Source organism: Acanthisitta chloris, unplaced genomic scaffold, assembly GCF_000695815.1.
Source record: "Acanthisitta chloris isolate BGI_N310 unplaced genomic scaffold, ASM69581v1 scaffold13627, whole genome shotgun sequence".
NCBI classification, from domain to species: domain Eukaryota; kingdom Metazoa; phylum Chordata; class Aves; order Passeriformes; family Acanthisittidae; genus Acanthisitta; species Acanthisitta chloris.
In genome coordinates, this window is record NW_008684404.1 from 14,778 (window position 1) to 17,532 (window position 2,755).

General features: G+C 41.1%; 1 protein-coding gene across 1 annotated transcript in view; it reads left to right on the forward strand.

Moving 5' to 3' along the window:
* VWF (von Willebrand factor) overlaps nt 1-2,755 on the forward strand; it is a gene marked incomplete at both ends in the record, with an annotated part of 68,214 nt that overhangs the window by 14,068 nt on the left and 51,391 nt on the right. The window contains one exon of the mRNA XM_009079332.1: nt 46-146. Within this exon, the coding sequence (XP_009077580.1) occupies nt 46-146 (101 nt within the window). The remainder of the gene's footprint in view (nt 1-45; nt 147-2,755) is intronic.

The following is a 2,755-nucleotide window of genomic DNA, read 5'->3' on the forward strand; positions in this document are numbered from 1 at the left end:
ACCTTATCCTGGCTTGTCTGACTCTCACACTGTGGTTGTCTTAAGGTGCTCTCCGTATCCAGCGTGTGGTGAGGACTTCAGTTCGCCTTACCTATGGGGAAGATTTGCAGATTGACTGGGATGGTCATGGTGAACTCCTAGTGAAGGTACTCTTTCTTTTATTTCTGTTTTATTTTTGCCTGTTTGCCTTCTCTCTCATCCCACCCAAATATATACAAAGGTTTTCTTGTCTGAAGTGAGAAATTGCTTTGTGTTGCATGTTAGAAATTCCTTTCTCTTTTGCTACCCCCAGAGTGATATACAGGTCCTTTTGTATTCCAGAAACAAACATTTCATCCTACAGCAGTTTGATATCTTTTTTGTCCTCTTTTTTTTTTTCTTTTTTTTGTGTGTGCAATGACAGCCACTATTAACCATGAATAGTTTTGTTTTGTTCGGCAGATACCCTCCAAACTGGATGTTTGCTATCATTTGCTTTGACTGTCCTGTCTAAAACAATGGATGTGAATGACTTTAAGGGGAAAAAAATGACTTCAGGGACACAGTTACTCATAATTTCCAGGAAAAAGAAATTAGCTCGTGGAGGATGTGTTGCATGCTCTTTGTGCTGTGAGGAATGTTTGAAGTCACCCTTGATTAACAATTAGGGTTTGTCTGTGCTGCAGACTGGAGCAGAGTGTAGGAACACCCAAGCCAGGTTTAAAAGAAAGGAGCTGTGAGGGAACCAGTCAAGGTCCAGCAACAGAATGCTTTGTCTAAACCATTTCCCTGTGTGTTATAAGTTGCAGAATGATGTGCAGCACAGAAAAGCCTGTGAGGGAAGGGAAGATTATTCCACAGTAAATAGTCTCCTGATAGCTGATAATCCAGCACAGCTTGTCTAGCTAAGGTGTCTCTCACCTTTGCTCATGCAACAGGCTGTTTTCTTTCAATTGGTAGGTCTGCAAGTGTTGTCTCTGAGTGTGTATTTGCTCCCTCAGGAGCATGAGTCCACCTGTAATTTTGCTTCCCAGGCAATGTGCTCCCACATGATGCTGGGCAGCTGTGGAACCTGTGTGCTTCTGCTGCATTTGTGTGGAAGAGTGCTTAACCACAGCCCTGCTGCCTTTGAGCTCCTCTTGTAATAGGGAATCTGCAGCTCCACCCCGTGTTGTGGTGGTTCTGCTCACTGAGAGGTGTTTTGCCAAAAAAACCCAGTTTTCCTGGGATTTTCTACCGAGCAGGGAAGGTTGCCCTCTCTGAACCATTGCGTTGCTTTTGTGTTCTCCTTGCCTACCCCAAAATCAAATGTCATCTCTGGCACAGTGTAAAGGTTCATGAAAGCTGGTTCAGAATTGAGTTCAAGAGTTGAAAAGATAACAGAGAAGAAAAGTTGAGAATAACTTTAGAAAGCATCCGTGGGTTTGTGGTTGTTTTGTTTTAGCCTGTCTCTCTGTGCTCCAAGGGTCCTAGAAGTTCTTTTTGGGCTTAGAGTAATTCACTTCAGTCCCTTGGCACGTCTCAGAAGTTTTGACTTTCCTCAGTATTCAAAGTATTTTTCTGCCTGGTCAGAGACCCATATAGTCTGGTAAATTTTTCCTCTCAGTTAAAACAAATCTAATTTTCTGCTCCAGATCCTCTACCCATAAAAGCAGTGGAAGTTTCTCCAATCATCTGCATTTATTTGGTTCTGCTCTGAGCTCCTTCCCTTGCTGGGTATCTAAAACATCTTTTTAATTGCTTTTGGAGAGTTAATTTATGCTGGATCTGTAGACTGACCTGTTGCCAAGTATTTCTGACAATTGGGGGAAGTGATACACTTCCATTACCTTGGCCAGACTTCTGGCAAAAATTCTTTCTGTGTTCCTCAAGAAGGTTCCCCTTTCTGTGAGTGCTTGATATTTGTGATTTGAGCTTCCACTCAAAAATACATCAGAATTTGGATTTGTGAGTCATTGTACCATCTGCAGACTACGTGAAAGAATAGCCTCCTTGGCTGTTGGTATGAGGATACATATCCTCTAGTATGTGGTTGTTTCTTTTGATACTCTGACCACAGAGTTTGAACAGTGGGTAGTCTTAGGTTGTATTCTGGATGATTGAAAAAATTTTATACAGATAATCAATTTTCTTCAAGAGTGTTTTTTGTCTAACTCTTTTGTTTTGCTTTCACTGTTTACTTCTGCCAACCTGCCTAAGGTAGTGCTCTACTGAATTCATACAGAGGACTAAAGCAGCATTAAAGCCCTGAGTCAGCTCCTGAGTAGTTGGTAGTACCTGTAATGTATCAGAGCTTTACTTCTAATAGAAACTGACAGTTCAGACTGAAATAAAAGAAATTGGTGCCTTTGTGTTGCAAATATTGCTTAGGAGATTTGTCCCTGTTTACCTCTTGGTTTAGGGTCATGTTTCAGCTGTCCCTTGATTCGTAGGAGGGATAAGGCAGGGTGAAAAGTACATCTGCTCTGTGGGTTGTTGGAAATGCTACTTTTAGTGTGTCAGAAGTTCCTTCAGGCTGGAGGAAACTCTAATGTGAGGTAATGTAGCTTTAAGGGTAGAAGATTCTTCATTATTTTGTCAATGGTCCTTCATGTTGAGGGAAACATCTCCTCCAATATTGCTTCTGTATTGTGACAGAACAGTCTGTTTAAATTTTCTTTGCCTTCAAATTTTCCTTTAAAATGTGAAGTGGTTTCACTTGCTGTATCTTTTTTCCAAATTACCATTGGAAGGATAATCATCTCACTACAAAAAAAAAAAAAATGCATCCCCTACT